Source organism: Monodelphis domestica, chromosome 1 (genome assembly GCF_027887165.1).
Source record: "Monodelphis domestica isolate mMonDom1 chromosome 1, mMonDom1.pri, whole genome shotgun sequence".
Classification (NCBI taxonomy): domain Eukaryota; kingdom Metazoa; phylum Chordata; class Mammalia; order Didelphimorphia; family Didelphidae; genus Monodelphis; species Monodelphis domestica.
In genome coordinates, this window is record NC_077227.1 from 476,612,562 (window position 1) to 476,634,383 (window position 21,822).

General features: G+C 34.7%; 2 protein-coding genes across 5 annotated transcripts in view; both read left to right on the forward strand.

Moving 5' to 3' along the window:
• Nucleotides 1-1,807, forward strand: part of CCDC183 (coiled-coil domain containing 183) — a 36,052-nt gene extending 34,245 nt beyond the window's left edge. The window contains exon 15 of the transcript XR_008915375.1: nucleotides 1,684-1,807. The gene's annotated coding sequence lies outside the window, so the exon portion shown is untranslated. The remainder of the gene's footprint in view (nucleotides 1-1,683) is intronic.
• The window catches only part of RABL6 (RAB, member RAS oncogene family like 6), a 78,980-nt gene that overhangs the window by 7,244 nt on the left and 49,914 nt on the right, over nucleotides 1-21,822 (forward strand). Inside the window, exons 2-5 of one of the 4 annotated variants that reach the window (XM_001366495.5) lie at nucleotides 1,684-1,818; nucleotides 7,838-7,885; nucleotides 17,008-17,060; nucleotides 19,527-19,618. In XM_001366495.5, the coding sequence (XP_001366532.2) occupies nucleotides 1,684-1,818; nucleotides 7,838-7,885; nucleotides 17,008-17,060; nucleotides 19,527-19,618 (328 nt within the window). The other 3 variants (XM_007475373.3, XM_016423832.2, XM_056812725.1) reach the window with 3 other exon arrangements.

Sequence of the window (21,822 nt, forward strand, 5' to 3'; positions counted from 1 at the left end):
AAAAATGGAGACTCTTTAACAATTATATATATTAACAATTAGACCTCAGAAAGATACAAAGCATTTAAGTGCCCAAGTTCCTATTCCTACCTCATAGACAAAGTTAAAACAGTTGCACAGGATTAGTACTTACAACCAACCACCATAGTCATCCACATAGTTAAGGGTATAATGGCACATTGGACTTGGAGTCAGTGGACCCAAGTTTGAATCTAGCCTTAGCTATGTGTCCCTTGGTATGTTATTTCGCTTTTCTTAGTCTCATTTTCCTTTGCAAAATAAGAATAATAGCATCTATCTGATAGGGTGGTTGTGAGAATCAAATGATATGTATATGTAAATATTATATTTGAAACTTTGTAAATCTTTAAGTGCTAAAGAAATGTTGATTATTATCTGCCTGTTTCCTTAAGAGTTAGGGATTATTTTCCCTCCCTTTATCCTTAAACAAAAAAAAAAATGCACTTAGAATCTTTTTTTTTAACACTTTTACCTTTTCAGAATCAATACTGTGTATTAATTCACACACAGAAAAGCTAAAAAGACAGGGCAACTAGGATTAAGTGACTTGCTCAAGATCAAATAGCTAGGAAGTACCTGAGGCTAGATTTAAACCAAGGACCTCCTATCTCCATTCCTGGACACTTAGAATCTTTTCTTTTCTTATAGTAAGGATAAATAAACAGTTTGTTCTAATGTAGAGTCTTATGGTCTTTTATTTTGGATGCATTTGGGAGGTATTGTCCTTTTCTGGTGTAGAGTTTCAGTGATATATTAGCACCAAAGTCATTAACTTTCTTATATTTAATTTAAAGTTGAATATCACTACATTGATAACTTAAATCAATAACCATCACTCCATAAATGCTGGCAAAAGATTGGGAGGGGGTTATTGGTGATAATGAGAAATATATAGGATTATAATAGGTGATTCATGGAGGATTTTTTGCACCACCAAAATGAACCAGTCTCTAAAAACATTGAAGACCTACTGGTCCTAGTGGATAATTAAAGATAGGGTTTGGGTAATAAATATAAATTTATTTATAAAAGCAATACATTTAGATGAAAGAGAAATATTAATTAGTAGCTGTAATGTGTTATGCTTTTTGGAACTCCCATGTGGTAACTCCTTCCACTGATACAGGTGAACTGTCTGGAACTTTTAGTTTTAATTGCATGGCTTACTAGATAAGTATTAGTAGTCACACAGTCAGTAAGTGTCATAGATAGGATTTAAACCCAGGTTTTCCAGATTCTAAACCCAGCCCTCTATCCACAATGCCACATACTGCCTTAGTAAATTATGCTGCTCTTAAGTTGGGATGGAGAGTATTGCAGATCCCTAGAATAAGTAAAGACATTGAATTGGAAGAAGAGAATTAAGGGAATTTTGAGAAGTTTGATGCAGATCACAGAACTAAAAAAAATAGAAAAGTTCTAAAAATTACAAAGGGCTTTAAAGTTGATTATAGTGGTTTAAATTTTATATTGCTGAAAAGTTATCACTAATGGATTTGAGAAATGGAATGCATGTTACAGGGGCAGATAAACAAGATGGTTTGGTAATATTGGAATGTGAAATGTACAAATGAATAAATGAAAATAGCCAAGATTATACATTTCTTTCATATGATTTGTTTTAACCCATTTTTGTCTTCTTTCCCTTTTTTTTTAATCTAGTGAAAATAGTGATCCGAGGAGACAGAAACACAGGAAAAACCACCCTATGGCACAGACTCCAAGGCAAGAAGTTTGTGGAAGAATATATACCTACCCAAGAGATACAAGTCACCAGTATCCATTGGAATTACAAAAGTAAGAAAGTATAGGGATCTTCGGTAAAGATGAATGAAATCCCAAGTGTGATTGGTGAGGTGACTTGCCAGGCTTGAATGTTGTTAAAAATTCTGTTGCAACAACTGTAATATTTATGTCTTTAAAAAAAAAGTTATGTCTTTAAAGACTTTAATTTCCTAGGGTTCCTTTGAAACTTATTTGCTTATGCTGCAAAAAGCTTTTTAAAAGTTTTAATGAGTACTTAGCTAAACTTTAAAAAAAGTTTAATATGTTCTTATGAGAATTTAAATTCATTTCCATGATATTAGAAATTCTAACCTGCTGTCTTAAGACTACTGCCCAAAAAACTAGATAGATAAATGAACCATTTAGCGTGTATAATGTTGAATTAGAGAATAACAATGAGGAATAAAGAATGGAAGAAAAGCATTTAGGGATTTTTTTGTCCTTTCATTCATATTATAATTATTATGCATATTTTCCTAGTTCTCCTTATTTCATTCACTTTACTTCAGTTAATATGTCTCAGCATTCCTTTGTATTCCTCATTCATTTCCTTTCTTCCATCTCTCTCTCTTTCTCCCTCCCCCTCTCTTCTTTCTTTTTCTTTCTTTCTTTCTTAGAATTGATAAAAGTATTAGTCCCAAGGACTAAGCAGTTGGGGTTAAGTGGCTTGCACAGGGTTATACAGGTGGGAAGTGTCTAAGGCCAGATTTAAGCCCAGATCCTCCTGACCTCAGGCTTCACACTCTTATGTACACTGAGCCACCTAGGTACCCCTTCATCATTTAATACAACACAATAATCTGCTATTAGTTTCATGTAACACAATTTGTTTAGCCATCTTCTTAACTGGTGAATATCTGTTTTTCTTTGTTCTTTATGTCGTTTTTGTTTTTACAATTAATAAGTATTTTTTAAGGAGCCTATGGAGGGGGGTGGGGAGAATGCTAGCAAAGAATTGAAAACAGTACATGTCTAACATTTGGGGAATGGCTGAACAAATTATGATACACAGTAACACATGATATTGTTCTGTAAGAAACAAAAAATGTAATGATTACAGAGAAGTATGGAAAGATCTACTTGAGCTGATACAGAATGAAATAAATCAAGAAAATTATATATGCAGTGATTAACAATAGAACAATAGAAATTGAATAGAAAAAACAACCACACCAAAAAATAATCATAAGTGAGTGTCGTGAAATTATAAAAAACAAGCATGACTCAAAAGAAAAGGTATGAGAAAACACTCATTTCACATCTTTGCAGTTTGAGGTCCACAAGTGTGGCATAGTGCACATATTTTCATACTTTTTCAATATATTGATCAATTTTGCTGATTTTTTTTCTTTAAAATGCTGACTCATGGAGGTGGGATGCTGAGGAAAACTAAAATGATGTTTTAAAAAATGTCAATTAAAAGTTTAATTATTTTTAAAGCACCTACTAAGTTCCAATCACTGTGCTTAGCACTAGGGGATACAAAGATAAAAGCAAAACAATCCTCACCCTCAAAGAGCTCATATTTTAATGAAAGAAGAAAACATGAATACATAGAGGTAAATATACAAGGTTAACCTAAGAGGAAGGCACTTGTAGCTGGATGGGGTAAAGAGTTTGAATAAGCCAGAAAAGGTTTATAGAAATATTCTATTACATTTATGGGCTGCAATTTGTTAAGCTATCAGTCAGTGATTATTCAGTAATAATCTACTTTATTTCTATTTCTTTGCTATTATAAAAAGTGATGCTATGACTATTCTGGTCTTTTGTGGAATCTTTGGTATATATGACTTTCATGGCATATATGCCTAGTAAAGGGATCTCTGAATCAAATGTCTGAGAGACTTTTCTAGTCACTTTTTTTAGCACGACTCCAAATTCTTTCCAGATGACTTGAACCGCTTCATTCCTCCAGCAAGAATATTACTGTTTTAAGTCTTTTTATAGTCCCTCGAATATTCCTACCCTTTGTTATTATTGCCAATTGGCTGCTTGTGGCAGGGAAACCCATTTTTTTTTTTAAATTTGCGATTTCTCATTAGTGTTTTTGTACAGTCTTTCATACAGTTTTAGTCATTTTCAGTTCTTTTGGAAAGTATTCATATCCTTTGACCATTTAAGCATTGAGGAATGACCATTACTCTATGTTAATTCCTTCTATATTGTGGTTATCAAACCATTATCAGAGATATTTTATGCAGAGGATTCGTGCATGATTATAGATTTTAAGTTGTACTTTATTTGTTCTTACTGTTTCTCCTTAATGAAAAAACAAGTCTACTGTGCTGAGTTATGAATAATGAGAGCATTTTTTAGGCTTTGCCATTCTAAGCCATTGATACGAATCTAAAAGGTTGAATAGTTAGTTAACCAGAATGGTCAACCTAGCTTTAGTTAGGGTCTAACTGTCAGTATTTAATTTAGTAATACAATATTCTCCTGCTTCACCACTCTGACCCTCCCCTTCTGGTCAGATAACACTGATCAAAGGATCCTGTGATTATCATGCTAAATGGTTGACTTGTGGGATTTGAGACTAGAACAGATATTGCTAGAATCTTAAGAACATTCTCATAAAAAAAAGATTTTATCATGAAGCAATTTGATAACTGTTAGTATTTCAAATTTTAACATGAAGCTTTAGAATAATGATGGATAATAGTAAGATTCTTATTTTTCTATTAACAATAAAATAAATAAGATGACTTATTTGTTACTGCATTGAAGGTGGGGTGACAGGTATTATGATCAATTATTTTACTTTAGTTGTAAGATTCATTTTGAACCTCTTCCCACAACACCCTATAATTTAGTTTTATTCAATCTCTAAATGTATTACAACAGCTACAATGCTCTATTTTTCATGAAAGGACTACTTTTCCCATGGCATTGCTGAACTCTCATGATTCTCAACATCCTTGTTCTTTTCTGTTCTCTCAGTTAAAAAAAAAATTTCTTGTGTGGATGAGTGAACCCTTTGTGTCTATATTCTGGCACTTCCCCAGGAGATTCTCATATAGGTATAACACCAAACTGATAATTACTCAGTCTTTGTCATTTTCACAGTTCCCTGCTGGCTCCCCTAGAGTGAAGAACTTGCTTCTGAGGAGTAAGGAGATGTACAAATTCAAAGCAGGGTATGCACTACTTTGTAACACAAAGATGATTGAGAGAAAGATGATCTGGAAAAAAAAAATATGGAGCAGAGGGAATGGACTCTCGAAAGGAGACAAAGTAATACCAAAGAAAATTTGTAGAAAAATTCATTTTGTTATAGACTGGTAGATAGAATGCTGAAATAGAAGTCATGAGCCTGACTTCTTCATTGGAAAATTAGTTATATTTCTATAGTATCATTTGCTGGAAGAATTCAAGTAAAAGTAAGGGCCAGCTATCTGCCTGGCATTGAACAGTAAGGTTCTTTGATTTATATAGTATTCAGTAACATAAAGGATGGTAATAGAAGTAAAGATTAAAGGTTTAAAAAAAAGTAATTAAATTCAGACTCATTTAAATTAAAGACCAAGTATAGAGAATGCTGTAGGTCTATTTAATCTATTTATAAAGTTGAGATCAGTATTATAATCTTTGAAGTTCACAACCTTGGAGAGATACTGATGATTAATAAGATTGTGTCAAATAATAAGATAAGAATTGTATTATATTAATAGCTGTCATAACACATTAAAAATTACAAAGTGCTTAGACACACAACAACTCTGAGGTAGATGCTCCAAAAGTTATCCTCATTTTAAAGATGAAAAAACTAGACTCAGAGGGCTTTAAATGTCTTGCCTAATATAACACAAGTAAGAGGTGTCAGGCAGGATTTTAGCATTGAGGCTTTTATAAACAAACACTTTGGACATGTGGTTAGGCTTTGAGGATAGTGTTTTGATTTGAGTTACCATTTAATTACATATATATTTTTTAGTTAATATAATATATTTGATTTGTTATAAGTATGTAATAAGTTATAATAAATATGCTTATCCAAGAGAAACAAATCCTCAAATTAGCTATGTCCAGAAATCTTTGGGCGTCTTTGGGCGTGACTTTTAGTGTAAATTCAGTGACTTGAGCCAGATTATGGTTTGTTCTTTGTTGGGGAGTATATATAACTTGGGGAAAGAATATGTTCAGAATTATAGGTTCTGATTTGTAGGCTTTCTAATTCACTGAAAGAGATTTTTTTTAAAGAAGACATTTCCTCCCCAGCTTCTTGCTGTTCACAAGAACAGCATTGGAAATTAGAGTCAAGTGATAGCTCCAAACTGAGATTCTCAAAGGAAGCAGTGTATTCTAGTGACTGACACACTACATTTAGGACTTCTAACCCTTAACTTCATTCCTGACTCTGTGACTTTAGGCAAGTCCCTTAATCTCTGCAGTTCATTGTTCATTATCATTATCATTGTTATTATTTTTGTTGGGGAGATACAGTGGGGTGTCTCAACCTATCATTTAATAGGTTTGTGTGTAGAAACTTCTTCCACTGGTACAGATCAACAACTCATCCAAAATGTAAAGTCTTATGGTTGCTTAGAGAAGTGATGAGAAGGTAAAGGACTTGCCCAGGGTCAAATAGCTAACATGTCAGAGTCAGACTTGAACCAGGTATTTCTGAAACCAGATCTACTTCTTGTCTCTGTTTACTATCATACTGTTTCCCAGGTTTATATAAATTGTTAAATGTCTGTCCCTTCAAACAGTGCTAGACAGGAAAGCATTACCTGATCACAAAAGAGATAGCTCCCTTCTGTGAGAGAGCAAAGCAAAACTGAGAAGCTTTTTCTAAATTGGGGGCTGTCTACAAGACCTTTTCAACCATTTGGCCCATTTGGTAGCTGTATCAAAGAGGTGTGTTTAATGTTAAAACTATTGTGTCCATGTTACTTAATAATTAAGGCCTGGGAGTTGAAAAGGAGTGCCTCAACCGTGGCTTTCGCAGTTTTACTTAGTGTTAGATCTTTTGACCTGCTTAGTTCCCTTTTATAGACCCAGTTGAAATTTGGATTAAAAGACTTTGAAATATAGACCTCTATATTTTTGTTGTTCAGATGTTTCATTGAATCCAACTCTTGGTGACCCCTTTTGGATTTTCTTGGCAGAGATGCTAAAATAATTTTCCCCTTTCCAGTTCATTTTTTAGATGAGGAAACTGAGGCAAAGAGGGTTTAGTGATTTGTGTGCACTGACACATCTAGTAAATGTCCGAGGCCATATTTGAACAGATTTGACAGAGGTTCTTATCATGGAAAAATTAGCCCCACCACCACCATGATTCACATCCTGTCCTGCCATTTCCCAGAAAACCAGGACCTACCTAAGTATTTTGCCATCTGTGCCACTTTTTCATCTGTAATTCTCCCTTTTTTCCTCTTGCTCTGAGAGAAATAATATGATCAGTGCTACCATTACTACTGGAAAAGACATGACAATTGACAGTGTCTCCTCAAAAATTCCCTATGTGTGGTCTACTCAAGGAGAGGGCTATCTAGATTTATGTTTATATTTATTTACATAGAAATAAATATATATATTTTTAATATTATATCCCTAGTACAATCTGGCACAATTGGCACATAATTTCCCTTTAACTACATATTTGCCAAAATATTGAGATAATTAAAGAGCTAGATTTGTATTTTGTATCTCCTCTGTAAGCATATACAGGAATCATTCTTATGCAGATTAAGAAAAAGTGTAACTATTGGATTAATACAGTTTAGAGATAAATTTTACATTGAAGAAATGACTACCTATGAGGGATGGGAGGAGTAACAAAGCTGGGCCACTAAAAAATCATTTAAATCAGTTCATCTTAAATTTGTAGGTTAAATCTATAGCCTTCTTTATGGAAAGGTCATGAAATCCATATTGCCATAAAAGTTCAAGTGAAGAGAGGAAATAGTGGTTTGAACTTTGACTCTTCTCAGTGAACTTAATTTCCACTAAAATTGTATTTTTTTAAAAGCCAAAAAATCATAGTATATGCTTCTAATATTATTTTGTTCTTCTTTTTTAGCTACTGATGACATTGTAAAAGTTGAGGTCTGGGATGTAGTTGACAAGGGTAAGTCATCTGACCTTTTTTAAATTGTAATCCTAAATTAAAATGTTTTATGCCTGAAGATCAGCATAATTTATTTCCTTGCTTTTATTCTTTTTAAAATCTTAGATTTTTTCCCCCTTGGTCTAAAATAGCATTGATTATGAATAGTTTTAAAATATGGATGTTGTACATTTATTGCCAAGTTAAACTTTGATACTACTGATGCAAAAAGTTATTTACTCCATATTTCAGCCTGTCCAAGGAAATGAATTTTGTATACATGTGGTATTATCCTTTTTTTTTACCACTTATGTAAGTAATTTTAGTATACTGTATAAGCTTTTAAGATAGATTTTTTAAAAAATGAACTAATGCCACAGTGTAAGGTAGTCAAGAATTTATCTTTTATTCCATTTTATTTAGTAATTCTTTTTAAAACAATATTTTTCTGGTTACTTTGCCAAAGTTTCCTTCTTAAATCTGTGGTGAGTCCTGATGGATCCTGATAAATCTGGCAAAAGAGTGGATTTATTCAAGATATTAGTATCTTGGAAAACTAATACTAGACTCCATCAGATGCTGGCCGAAATTAAGTTAAGTAGTTTTTGCTGATTTTTAAGGGGAAGAGAAAAAACAACTGGCAGAGAGTGGGATTTAGTTCATAACAAAGTGAAGGAGTGGGAAGAACATCTTTTCTAGCCATTTAATTAAATGTTTTTAGTGTTATCCATTAACAATCATTTTTATTTCTTCTCATGCTCAGGGCAAAAATTTCTCCTCTGTGATTCTTTAGGTGAGAGTTTATACTAGTTGCATTAGCCTTGCAATAGTAAAGCATTTTTGCAGTGTAGTGCTTTAAATAAGATCTGGTCTTTTTTTTCTTACTTTTCCAAGATCTTATAAATGCATATTGATAGTTGCATGGTATCCTATAATTATAAGGCTTTATTTGAAATGGCAAACATGTAATTTCCATATTAGTAATTTCTATCTTAAAATTCATATTTTATCTCCCTCATATTCTTCCTGGGAAACAATATTACTAAAGATTATAAAAATAAAGGGCAATTTAGAATTCTAGTACAAAATTCTTCCCCTTTTGATCCCTTTGATTTCAATACTAAATTTGTGGTAATGGAATTCATAGCCAGAGGTACATTAAGCCATTTCAATTTGGCCTTGTGTTGACTTACAGTTTTAAAAAACCTCTTTTCTTCAGTGCTTTTAGTGTGTCTTTGTGGCATTTTTAAAATTGCTTCCAGAGAATAACAAAAATGTCTTGCTATACAAAAGTCTATTGTCCTTTTCATGATGTAGAATAATAATTATTCTCTTGCAGCCATTTGGTGCTTTTCAGATTCTGCTAGTTTGTCTTTAGCAGTGTTTGCCTCCTGGCCCAACATAGCATGTGGCAATAGTACAAGCTTCACTGTTAGTTTAACTAATTTCCCCTTTCAGGTTGCTGTAAGACTTTAAAAGGCAAATTTGTTTTTTTTTTTTTCTGCATACTTGGTGAACAGTGACTCAGAACTTGATTATTTTATAGTCAAGATTTTTACTATCCCTAAACTAAAAGCATTTTGTCTTATTTTGAAGTGGAATTACTGTGTTGAAGGACATTAATTACCTGAGCCAAAGATTGAATTGCCATTTTGGTTGTTTTGATTTTGCTTCCAGGTTCTAAGGCTTCTTGGAAATTGTTGTATATAGTTATTTATCAGATATCTATGAGGTGTGGGGGGAGTGGATTAGACTTTGTGATTTACATTTCTAAAACATTTTAATTTATTTTTTTAAATAACCCTTACCTTTCATCTTAGAATCAATACTGTGCATTGGTTCTAAGACAGAAGAGTGGTAAAGGCTAGGCAATGGGGGTCAAATGACTTGCCCAAGGTCACACAACTAGGAAGTGTATAGGCCATATTTGAACCCAGGACCTCCCATCTCTGGGCCTGACTTTCAATCGACTGAGTCACCTAGCTGCCCCCTAAAATATATTTTTAGCTGCTGTTTTGTTTTTCCCCCTTAAGGTAAGAAATCCATCTAAAGCAGAAGCTTAGCCTAGGCTCTACATATAGATTTCAAGGATTCTCTGAACTTGGATGGGAAAAGAAAAATCCTTATTTTCACTAACTTTTTTATTTTTTTGTAATCTTTAATATTTTATACATTTAAAAAGCTTTCTCGGAAGGAATCTTTGATACAAAAAAGGTTTAAGCATCACGATCCTAAAAGTATGTTTGATGCCCCTGGAGTGATATAGGATATAGGATATAGGCTCTTAAGAATATCAAAGAAGGTGCAAATTTTAACACATTCACTAAAACTACTCTTTCTTTTGAGGAACTCAGGATAATTCATAAAACAGTGTGAAAACCTTTTCAAACTTATGTCTGTATTTTCAATATATTTTAAGATATAGTATTTATGGTAGCAGACATTTCATTTAAGCATATCCTAAAAATTGCTCCTGAGATACTTGATTCGCTTTCATAAGTCATTATTGGCTAAGCAGCAGTCAGAACCACCTATCAACTTGAAGATGAGGCACTCTTAGAATGTAAGATGGCTCCTGTCTAAGCAGCATAAGAATTGAGGCAACTCAGTGGCACACTGGATAGAGTATTGCTTCTTGAATTGGGAAAAACCTGATTTAAAATCTGACCTTAGGTATTTACTTAGGTATGACCTTGCGAGCAAATTGCTTGACCTTTGTTTCCCTCTGTTTCCTCAGCTATAAAAGGTGGATAATAATATCACCTACTTCCTAAGTTTGTTGTGAGGATGAAATTAGTTCATTGTAAAGCACTTGGCATAGTACATGCTACACAATAAATGGAACTATGTAAATGCTAACAAGATATATATGATAAATTGGAAGTAACATCAGAGGTAAGGCATTAAGATTAAGGAAGACTAGGAAATACTTCTTGTAAAAGGTGCGACTTTAGCTGAAACTTGAGGGAATCCAGGAGACAGGATAAGGAGGGATAGAATTACAGACATGGGGTCAGCCAGTGGAAATGCTCAGTTAGGAAATAAGAATGTTGTGTGAGAACGCCAACAAAAAGGCTAGTGTCACTTGATCCCCAAGTACATAGAGGGAGTAAGGGTAGACTGGAAAAGTAGATAAGAGCTAGGCTATCATGGTTCTAAAAAAACAGACTGAGGATATTTGATCATGGAGATAATAGGGAACCACTAAAATTTATTGAATGGAAGGGTGATATGGTCAGAACTACATTTTAAGATCTTTTTGACAGCTCACTGGAGAATAGATTAGAATGGATAGAGGCTTGAGGCAGGGGTACCAACAAGCTTTCACAGTGGTTTAGTCATAAAGCAATGAGAACCTGAACTAGGGTAGTGATGGTGTCAGAAATAAAAATTGGGAGTATGTGAGAGATTGTTAATAAGAATCAACAGCATTTGACAACTGGTATGGAAGTTTTGAACCTTGGCGCCTGGGACAATAGTTGACATTAAAAGGGAAGTGAGGAATAGGGAAAAGTTTTTGTAGGAAAGTTATGAATTCATCTTTAGACATGTTGAATTTAAGATGTCTACAGGATGTCCATATCAGGGTGTCTAATATGAGAGGCTGGCTTATCAGAAGGAAGTTAGTAGACAGTAGAGCTGTGAGTTGTCTGCATAAAGATGATAATTGAAACTATGGAAGCTGATGAGATCACCTAGTGAAATGATACAAAGATAGAAGAGAGGTGACCCAGAATAGACCCTTGTGGGAACTGCCACATTATTGAGTATGACATAGGTGAAGATCTAGCAAAGGAGACAAATTTTGTTTAGATAGGAGGAAAACTAGGAGAGAGCAGTGTTATAAAAATTGACTTTCAACCAGTCATCTGCAGGGGAAGAACATAGAGATGGGACTGTAGTTTGTAATGGGTTTTGTTTGGAAGTGTTAAAGGAAAAGGTAGCATTTTTTTTAATGGGGGAAATATCTCAGAAAACTGGCTTATGTAAGCCCACATCCCTTTGAATAAGCAATCATAACAAATCTATGCATTTTATATTTTTACACTCAGGATTAAAAATAAGCCTTTCTTGTGTTAGCTTCTCATAAGAAACATCTTTATCCCTCCTGGGAAAAAGAGAAATGTGACAGGAATTGATTTAGATAAGACACAAGGAGTAAGTAAATGGAAAAATGGTCTGATATTTGAGTAAAGGTGGGGGGGGGGTGGAGCAATACTGTTGTTTTTGAAGTTTTTGTTCTTGGTGTTCAGTAATAGTATGCAAAGAACCCTGAGTTTCAGATAATGCTTGTTAGCAGTCCTTTTAATTTTACTTTAAAAAATAACATTCTGTTAATATTAAATTTAAATTTTTCTGATGTGGAAGGCTAGCCCTCCTCTTTTACTCTTAGAATTTATCTATCATCCTTACTAACCTTGTTAGAATTATAATTTGAACGTCATTCTACTGTTTGCCATTCACCAGTTGTAAGATTTAAGTTAATATCAATAACTCCAAGTATTAATTTTATAAAGTTTATTAATAATCACTTGAAGTAGAAGAAATTTTAAAAAAAAAAATAGAAATTCAAAGCCTAAATTTCTAATTAAAGTAAAGCCACTTGTGTAAATTCTCCTGCCTGGCTGAAAGCCAAGTTCAGCAGCCATGTTCAGGGAAAGAGAGACTAGGTCACACCAAAACTTTATCCTCCATACATACTTAGTGTGAGGTTGCAAATGGGATGCTGGGTAAGAGAATCCTGGGGAGCAAATTCTCTCCACACAGTGTGAGGAAGATTGGAGCTGCTAAAGTTTAATTGAGGCAGTTTGGATCACGGTGCTAACCTTTTGTGGTTTCACTTGTTTAACCATTTTATAATCCCTTAGAAATTATAGCTGAACTGATATTTTTTATTAGATATTTTTTTATTAATACCAGAATGATGAAGAGAGGTATATTATAGAGTGAATCATCAGACAGTCCAATTTGGAGCATAATGAGTTTGTAACTGTCATTTGAAGGTCTTATGATGGATAAATTATTTACTTTAACAAGCTACTTTGAATTACCTTGCATTTTCAGAAAATAACTATATAACTTTATAGTATCCTTTTGTTACAATTTTGATTCTGTTAAAAGCAATTCTTCAATTTGATCCATATGACTAACCAAATTACCAGGGCTACTTACTCTTTTTTTCGTTTGTTTTAATTTATTCCTTCCATCTTAGAATCAATACTGTATATTGGTTCCTAGGCGGAAGAGTAATAAAAGCTAGGCAATGGGGGTTAAGTGATTTGCCTAGGGTCACCTAGTTAGGAAGTGTCTAAATTCAAATTTGAATCCAGGACCTCATCTCTAGGCCTGGCTAGCAATCCGCTGAGCCACCCAGCTGCCCCCAGGGCTACCTATTCTTATTCCATGCTGGGACTTTGCCTCTCCTTAGACTACTTTTTAAAAATGGAATGTTGTTTCTTCCCTTAGGATATAAACTCCTAGAGGGCAGCTCTTTTTTGCTTTGTCTTTTGTACCCCCAGCCCTTAGCACCATGCTTAGCACATAGTAAGTACCAATAAATGCTTTTTTACCAATAAATGCTTTTTCATTCATTCGGTGGGACTAATATATAAAAAATACATTGTAGGGGGCAGGAAGGTAGCTTTACAAATTGAGGGCCAGGCTAGAGACCAAAGATCCTGGCTTCAAATTTAGCCTTAGAACTTCCTAGCTGTGTGATCCTCAACTAGACACTTAACCCCCACTGCCTTGCCCTTACTGCTTTTCTGCCTTGAAACCAATACACAGCATTGATTCTAAAAAGGAAGTGAAGAATTTTTTTAAAAGAAGGTACGGATGTTATTAAAATAACGCTTCTATAGATGTTTGAGTCCGATGTCAATATTGTTGAGAGAAAGGATATAAAGAATCGGACCTTCACCACCCCTTCAGATCACAATAGCCTTTGCTAAAGATGTTTGCCTTTTTTTTTTTTAAAGTAAATTTGAATCTGAAGTCTTTGTATCTTATTACAAGAACTTCCACTCCCCCAAATTGGTATAGAGAACTGCCAGTGAGGAATCTCTCTCTAACACAGCTAATGAGCAATTTTTCTCCAGCTCATAGTTTTGGACAACTATCTTAAGACTGTGCTTAAAGCACCAAAAAGTTGTGACTTGCTTAGGCTTACACTTTATATGTTGCAGGTCAGACTAATTGCCTTCAAGACCAGTCCTCTGTTTTCTAAACAATGCAGCTTTCCACAGATCCTCTTAAACACTAATAAATTAATATAATGATATAGTGAAAAAAGTGTAGGTTTGGGAGCTCAAAGGACTTGAATGCAAATTTTGAGTCTACTGCTTAGTAGTTGTAAATTCACAGGCAAATTCACTTCATATGTCTGAGCCTCCATTTTCCCATCTATAGAGATTAGACTAGATTCTCTTACCTCTAATGGTATAATCTCATGTAACAAAATTAATAGAAAAGAAGACATTTGTCTTTTGAACTTGGGATTTATAAAGTCATCAGAGACTATAAAAATAAAATATTTGAAAGGATTTTAAAATAATTTCGAGGGGTTTTTTTGTTCATGAAGAAAAATGATTGAAGGGTTCAAAAATGAACATAAAAATAGGCAAGGATTTAGAAAATATTGTTAAAGAAGAATGAAAGGAACTGGAATCATTTTTGCCTATAAAAGAGGAAACAAATCAGCTAGCCCTTAAATGCCAAATAAGACACTAGAGATACAAAAACAAAAAGAGACAGTCTTTCCCCTTAAATACCTTTGGGGGAGGGGGAGAACAACATGTACTCATTAATTATATATAAAACAATACATTCAAAATTAGTGGGGATGGCTTTGTAATGACATTCAAATAAAATCATGTAGAAATTCTTAGCAAGGAAATTTAATGTTAGGTGGTACTTCAGCTGAGCTTTAAAGGGAATTAGTGATTTCTAAGAGGTGAAGGTGAGGAGGAAATCTCTTTCAAGCATAATGGAGAGATTGGGCAGAGTCATAGAGGCAGACTGCAAGAAGGCCATCATGACTGAACCAAAGAGTACGTGAAAGGGAATATCTATGATAAAATATAAAACTGGAAAGGTAGACTAGAACCAGATTGTAAGGGCCAAAACAGTTTGTAGCTGATCCTAGGATAACAGGAAGTTTTGAGAGTTGTATTGGGGACTGGCATGGTCAGAGAAAAGGGGATGGATGTGAGAGATGTTGTGGAAATAGTCAACAAGTCCTAAAAATTAGTGAAGCTTTGTGAAATGAGGGAGTGTAAAGATTGAGGATGACTACAACATTTTGAACCTGAATGACTGGAAGAATGATTTTGCTTTTCTCTGCAATAGGAATATTCACAAGAGTGGGTTTAGAGGCCCATAGGACATCCAGTTAAAAATGAACCCTTAGCAATTGAAGTTCAAGAGACGTCTAGGAGTCATAGATGATGATTGAACCCTTGAGATTGAAGAGGAGCCACCAAGAGTGGATTGAGAAAAAGCCCAGAACAGATCCTGACCACTTTTGTCTAAGAAAGGTTCTCAAGAGGAAGATGATGAATTCAAGGATAATTAAAAGGATATAAAAATTCCCTTTTCTGGGGACCTGTAAGAATATGCAGCTTTCCCCCCCCCCCATTTTGGATGAGTATAAGCCCTGCTTAGAGATATTTTATCACTCAGTGCCCTTTCTAGCCCTATTTTCTATGACTCAAAAAAATACTGACATTCTGGTGGCAATATATGATCTTTTCAGACTTAAAGGTAAGCAGTTTTAATATCTCTGAAACAATTTCTTCTTTCATAGTAGAAAATCACTTTCTTGCTTCTAATGAATAAGCCTCTGAACTATTTTTCATTTTCACAAACACTGATCATTCTCTCATCTTTACCCAAAAAGGTATGTATGGCTATAGCTATTTAAAATCATTGACTTTTTTCTTTTTTTAATTAAACCCTTCTAGGCAAGTGTGTTAAATGACTTGCCCAGGGTTCTATACCTAGGAAGTATCTGAGGTTAGATTTGAACCCAGGACCTCACAACTCCAGGCCTGGCATTCTATCCACTGTTCCACATAGCTGTCCCTAGCCACAGGTTAAGTAACCTGTGTTTTAATCTGGTGAAATATTTTCCCCTTTCTGGTTTTCTTGTAGGCGAGAGAGAGGAGAATTTATAAAGTTAGAAATGTTCAGAAATTCTTTCTGACATCTTACTCTAGTTTAATGGTTGTAATAAAGACTTAGTGCTATCACTAGTGTACAGTACACAAACATCAAATCAGTGACATGGTGGCAGGAAGGAGAAAGAAGTCAACCTCTTAGGGGATCCATTAGATGTTCATCAGAAAAAGGTTCTTTGCCTTTCTTTTAAAAATTTACTTAAAATTGGTTTAGAAACTAGTTTGAGAACATTGAGACCCTATCTTTCCTCCTAGGCCAGTCATTACAGCTTTATGATCATTTTGCTACATGAAGGTGTTTAATATAGGTTTTCCCAACATCCTATTGAAATCTGCTTTGTCATTCACTAGGGCTTCAGGTTAGTGCAACCTGACTTTTCTGGCTTTTGTTTAAAATAGCCTGCACGTTTGTCCTGATCCATATGCATCTTAATTTATTCTTCATTCCAGTTTTGAAACAATGTTGCATTTTCCTTTTTACTGAATTAGACTAGGGAAAAATTAGAATACAATTTCTTTTCAGGCAGCTGCTTTATGCTAGTCCAGTAGTTAGTATTACATTTCTGTTTCTTGCCTAGGATGGGTTTCAGTTTCACCCTAGCTTTCATTTCATTGACATTCATCCAATAAAATCTTTCCAAGTTCATATAACAAGAAATATAATGGAATGAGTTCTTTCATTAACTAATGAGTTCTCCATTATTAGAAATATGTAGGCAGAGACTGAATGACTTATTTATCAGGGATATTTTAAAGGAAAAGAGGGAATCATGTATCTAAGTAGATGTTGGATTAGCTAAACTGTAAAATCCCTTCTAGCACTTCGGATTCTATAATTCTACAACAATTAAGCTCTCAGTGGGAAGATAACTAGGAGATAGGAAAGAATACTCCATCCCATTAGACATTTTTGCATTTTTAAATTCAGCAGTTTCAGTCCATAATTTATTTCTGTCTTTTACTAAGGAAAGTGCAAAAAACGAGGAGACGGTTTGAAACTGGAAAATGATCCTCAGGAGGTAAGCAAATTTTGATATAGCCTGCTCTTCATCTTCACTCAAATATATATATATATATTTTTTTTTTAACTTACATTTTTTAAAAATAATCTTTACCCTCCATCTTAGAATCATCACTGTGTTTCGGTTCCAGGGCAGAAGAGTGGTAAGAGCTAGGCAGTGGGGGTTAAGTGACTTACCCAGGGTCACACTGCTGGGAAGTATCAGGGCTTATTTAAACCCAGGACCTCCCATCTCTAGGCCTGGCTTTCAATCCACCATGCTGCCCCCAAATATATTTTTTAAATGTTCAATATCTGTTGTTTTATGCTCCTAATGTATTTCCAGGCTAGTTTATTTTGATAGTCCTATAAAAACTTACAAATTTCCAACTTTGAAATGATGGCCCTTTATTATCCTGGACTCCTCCTCCTAATCTTTCCCTACTCTTTACTCTCCTCATTGCTTCAGTTAAGTGCCCAGATCAGATCCACCTACTTCACTTACTGACTCTTGTTGCATCTCCTCAAAGCCCATACATGGTAACAACATGCAAATGGTACTAGTTATATCCATTCATATGTCCTGTCTGTTTTGTTAGAGGCTGCTTGAATCTATTTCCAAGCTGTGTCAAACATCATCTGAACTAACACATTAGTGAAGTATGTATTTCCTTTTTTCATACACAAGAATGACCACTAATATTTGATATTCCTGACCAGTGTTTTAAGTGAGGTGTGTGTGTGTGTGTGTGTGTGTTTTTAAGAATTGATATTAAGTATCAGTTCCAAGGCAGAAAAGTGGTAAGAGCTAGGCAATTGGGGTTAAATGACAGCTAGGAAGTGTCTGAGGCCAGAATTGAACCCAGTTCCTCTTGACTCCAGACCTGGCACTATTCACTGTGCTATCTAGCTACCCAGTTCCTCACTCTTAAATTGCCCTTCACAAAAATCTTAGCTCTTAAGCAGAATCCAGAGTTTAAAAAATTGGTTTGAAGCGAAGTCCTTTCTTCAGACTCTGAGACACTTTAAACATTAATGTTCTAGAGCACAAACTCTGAGAAGATGAATCTGGGTAATCAAAAGATATCCTCTATTCCCAGTGAACACAGTTGTTTCTTTATATTAGAGATGTACTAGTCTCCCAGCTGCTGGGTACTTTTTATTTTACATGGCAGCATATTAGGCTGTAGCCTGTGAAACACTGGCATTTAGGATCTGACTTCAGAAAGTACAAGGTTTGTTTTAGTTGCTTGCAAGTGAGATACCTGCAAGAGTGTTTCTCCATTGCCACCTAAAATTCAAGTGTAAAATCTGATGTAGGGCCTGATTTCCAATAATTAAGACAATATTCCTCCACAAATAATGCCTCATTTTGTAATGGAGGTGAATTTGAGTTCTTGAGGGCCACACCAGGGGCACTGTAAGTCATGGCACTAGAAAGCTTTGAATACAAGCCTTGAGATAAGCTGTATAGCTTTCATTTGAGGATCAGCTGAACCAGGTTTCTAAGAGATAATCATCTAGTGATGTTTGGCCATAAAGTGATGGAGTTTTTGTTTGTTTCTGCCATAGCAGTTAGGGGAAATTCATCTAAGGTTGTTGAGAGGACAGAGTTGCAGTCTTTATTGACAGAGTAATAGCCACACTATTTGTATTGAAAAGAATAGTTTCATGTTTTTAATTTTTCAAGTGTTTTATTATGCTTTCACTTCAATTTTTATCATTTTTGCTCTCATAATATTTTTGGAATTATATTTAGAAGGTGTTACCATATTCATTTATAGGCAAAGAACAAAACTCTTAACAGTGGAGTGAAGTAATTTGTCCAGGTCACAGGTTGAGATAGTGACAAAGCCAGAGTTAGAGAATCCCAGTTCAATATTAAACCCCACACTATTGAGAAAGTTTCTGGCACTTTGCAAATGGTTAGTATTCAGTAGAGTTCTGCACCCTAGCAGTGACTTGGAATGTTACTGGATTTCACCAGTCCAGCTGCCATGTTTGGAGAGAACTTTAGAGTGAAATTCTATCCTCAACAAATAGGAGGAGGGCCTACTTAGGAATACATGAGGCTTTTGTCAAAGGGCTGAAACAAGTAATTTATCCTTTCCTAAGAGCCCCCATGGCTTTAAAGTTTCACAGAACCAGTAGATATGGCCCAGAGTAGAAGAGGGGCTAAGAAAGGTCCCAGCATTTTGCAAATTATGCCCTGTAAAAGTTCTTTGGCGACATGTTATAAGCTAAGCCAGAAGAAATGCCCTGCTCCAGAATGGCTGCCTGCTCAACACATTTTTTCCCCCTTGAATTCAGGATACAGACTTGTTAATATTCAAAATGACGGCATCTAACTTCTAAATATTTTTGTTCTTTTAGTCAAAGATGTTAACCTAAAACCTTTTAAAAGTTTTTGTGAATTTCAAAAATGTCTGCAAATGCCTTTGGGAGGATGGAATCATTTATGATCTCTGTTCCTTTTTCTTCCTAGGCAGAATCAGAAATGGCTCTGGATGCCGAGTTCCTAGATGTATATAAGAACTGTAATGGGGTAGTCATGATGTTCGATATCACAAAGCAGTGGTAAGGAAGACCTAAGATGGTTATCTAAAATGATAGCCTCTCGCTTATTTTAGCAAAGCCAATATGACTGCATACTCAGTGTTTATCATGTAACTTAATATGGCACCCTCCTAAGTCATCTGATAAAGTCCAAAATAAGGTCCTTTATGTCTCAGATTATTGCCTTGGGCTATGCATAGGTTTTGGAAGATATTATTAATATGTATATGTCCTGACTGAGAACCAGTGCCTAGATAATATTTGATGTTAAAATGAAATTTCATTTTCTTTATGTGAAAGATTGCTGTCAGTTCTAAGTTTGCTACTCTAAAAGAGTAAAGAAAATTGATAATCACAGGTTAGCTAGAATGGATAAGGAGTAAACAAACTCACAGGTTAGCTATATCAGGTCAGCCTTTAGCTAATGCACATTTATTGGTCTCTTAATCTCACCACAATCTTGAGAATAGCCAGGTACTAGACATCATCTTTATTCAGATTTGGTCTATATCACATTTGTAGCTCTTAATGCATGTGTTTTCAATTAGCAGAGTTTTAATACTTAACTATTTTCATAAACACTATTGTCTTTATCTTCTTGAATACTTCATCAATACATTTGGAAGTTTAACATGATTCCCTTCTACCAGTATTTTTGTAACATTTTGAATATGGCTCCTAGTGATTCATAAACACCATAGATCAGCTCTTATATGCATAAGGAAAACAGTCATTTCCTCTAGGTGTTGCAGTACAGTGTACCACTTCCCTGTGGAACAATAAAAACCATAACTCCCACACTTCAAGATAGATTAGTATAAGTGTCATTTATAAAGAAAAAAACACACATTGCTGTGAAGAGACTCATTTAACAAATTAACAAAGCAGCCCTCTTCCTTTTTACAAGCTTTTATATTATGATAGTACATAGTAGTCTTACAAATGTCAACATTTCAGCTTTGACACATAACTGTCAGCTTTTTTTCTCCTAATAGGAAGGACATGGATGGGAAGGGTTTTTTAAAACAAGGACAAAGAATATTGCATGATTTTTGCATGGAATGGAATGGAGACCAGTTTCTAAAATGCAGATTATTTTGTCAAAAGAGGGAACATGCATAGCCTTTCTCTCTCTTTGCCTCCACACCTATGTCCCTATAGGGCCAGGTTCCTTAAATTTAAAAAGAAAAAAAAAGTTAATGCCTGTGCCATTCAGATGACTTAGGATTCTTGAAGACTATGCCACTAAAGCCCACTGCTTGACAAGTTCTACCATGCTAGAAAGGCAAATACAGTGCTAAAAACAGATTGCTTTGTGAGGACTGACCTCTTCAAATATGGAAAAGCTAATTATTGGAGACTGACTGCTAATGTGATGAGGTCTTTAGCCAAGGAAACTCAAGGAACAAAGAAAATTTCAAAACGGTCCCCCATCCTATGTGGTCCCCTTCTGTTTCTACAATCACTGATAGAAAAAGATGTGGGAGATGCCAAAATTCATGTAGTTTTTAGACCAGCTGTAAATACTTAAACCACTGGAAAAACTGAATCATAAGAATTTTGACAGTATTGCTCCAAAGGAAACGAGAAGACACTGTCCAAAGATAATATTTATCATTTCATAGGATGCTTGATTATCTTGCATTGCACTTCTCATGATGAGCATTTTTTTTAAAAGACCACTATCAAGATAATTATAGCTTACTTGCCAAATCTTACAGAGGGTGAAGAGGTAAAGATGAACTTGATAAGAATTTCCAAATTGGGGGCAGCTAGGTAGCTCAGTGGATTGAGAGCCAGGCCTAGAGACGGGAAGTCCTAGGTTCAAATCCGGCCTCAGCCACTTCCTAGCTGTGTGACCCTGGGCAAGTCACTTGACCCCCATTGCCTACCCTACTCTTCTGCCTTGGAGCCAATACACAGTATTGACTCCAAGACGGAAGGTAAGGGTTATAAAAAAAAAAAGAATTTCCAAATTAAGTCAGCATATACTTTACTACTTGGTAACTTGAATGTGAAGATAGATATAGGAAAGGCTGGCAAAAAAAATGAAAAAAATGTGGTTTAGGAATAAAATAATAAAAGAATCAAAAGATTTATAGAATGCACAGAATCCTTTATATTATAAATACTTTTATGAAAAGAGACTCTGGAGGTAGTCAACATGGCAAATAACCAAATAATATTTTTTAAATTTTGATTAAGACCTTGGCAGTTGGTCTCAT